The sequence below is a fragment of the Brassica oleracea genome, chromosome C8 (assembly GCF_000695525.1).
Source record: "Brassica oleracea var. oleracea cultivar TO1000 chromosome C8, BOL, whole genome shotgun sequence".
NCBI lineage: Eukaryota > Viridiplantae > Streptophyta > Magnoliopsida > Brassicales > Brassicaceae > Brassica > Brassica oleracea.
In genome coordinates, this window is record NC_027755.1 from 14,933,362 (window position 1) to 14,934,674 (window position 1,313).

The window sequence follows — 1,313 nt, forward strand, 5'->3', positions numbered from 1 at the left end:
CAGACCAAAGGTCATTCCACTACGAACTGCAAAGTTCTCGGCGCAAGACTAGCCGCAAAACTCCTCGCTGGCGACCTCTCGAAGGTCATTAGCATAAAAGACCTCATCCTGGATTCCGACCGCCCTCCCAGGACTGATAAAGAGTCTCCCGAGAGGGATGCACGCGCAAATCAGTCTGGCAAAAAACGCGGAAGAAGGCAGGATGACCTTGGAGACAATAGTACCTGCCGGAGGATAAACATGATCATTAGAGATTCGCAATTCTACCACGACTCTGTTTTGTCCATCAAGGCCTACGGAAGAAAGGCGGAAACAAGTTCTAACTGGACGACTCGGTTCCTGACCGACAACGCTCCAAAACTTCCGGTCATGGCAAAGGAAGTCACGAAAATCGTTGACTTCGCTGTAGTCGATAACCCAGCCATCTATAATGTTATCATGGGAACCCCATGGATCAACGCAATGAAGGCGGTACCGTCGACTTACCACCTTAGCATCAAGTTCCCGACACCAAACAGAACAACAGTAATCTGGGGATGCCAGAAACAATCTAGGCTTTGCTTTTTGGCCGAGCATAAGCTACGACAAACTCGGAAAACCCCTGCAGTTAGCCCGAAGCGAGTCAAGAAAACTCAGAGTTCTCCTGAAGGTTCCACGAAGAGCGATTCGGAATCACTCGCCCGAGCAACGGCTCCGGACAGCGACGCGATCCCGGAGTCCATCGCCATACCAGCGGAAAACCCGACTCACGAAACGGCCGCCGATTTAACTAAAGTCTCAACGGCCGAAGTAGGAGAAACGACCCTATCCAACGAGTAGGAACACCCGCAACAACAAAGCAGAACTACGAGATGGCTTGATCCTCGAAAGAGGTACGTAGGCAGCTTGTCCTATTGACAAGTTCAGCTATCCCCCTCTCCAAAAAAGGGGGGGGGAGTGGGTACGTATACTCGTATACTCCCACAAAGTTCGGAATATCCACACATGTACTCGATATTTTCGAAAATTTTCCAATAAAACTCATTTTATTACAGTCTCCCGATTCACTTGCAATAAGCCACAACAATCGGAGATTAACCTGAGAAACACCCAAAACAAGGGTCTCCAAACACGCATACCTTTCAAGCAGTCCTTGGATGGGAACTAACTTAAACAACAATCACTGCGTATCAATGGTCAAGCAAGACCAAATACATCTTCTCTAAAAACGAAGATCGTAACTTTCTCACTACAAAGGATATACCTTTCGGAAAAAGCGAGACGTCGTAAATATTTTCGAGAGATATTATCCAAACACACGGTCCGTCCGCGAC

The 1,313-nt window shown here is 48.1% G+C and overlaps 1 protein-coding gene across 1 annotated transcript in view; it reads right to left on the minus strand.

Annotated features, from left to right (window-relative positions):
* Nucleotides 1-777: 777 nt before the first annotated feature.
* The window catches only part of LOC106308732, a 1,521-nt gene continuing 985 nt past the window's right edge, over nt 778-1,313 (minus strand). Inside the window, exon 3 of the mRNA XM_013745859.1 lies at nt 778-804. Within this exon, the coding sequence (XP_013601313.1) occupies nt 778-804 (27 nt within the window). The remainder of the gene's footprint in view (nt 805-1,313) is intronic.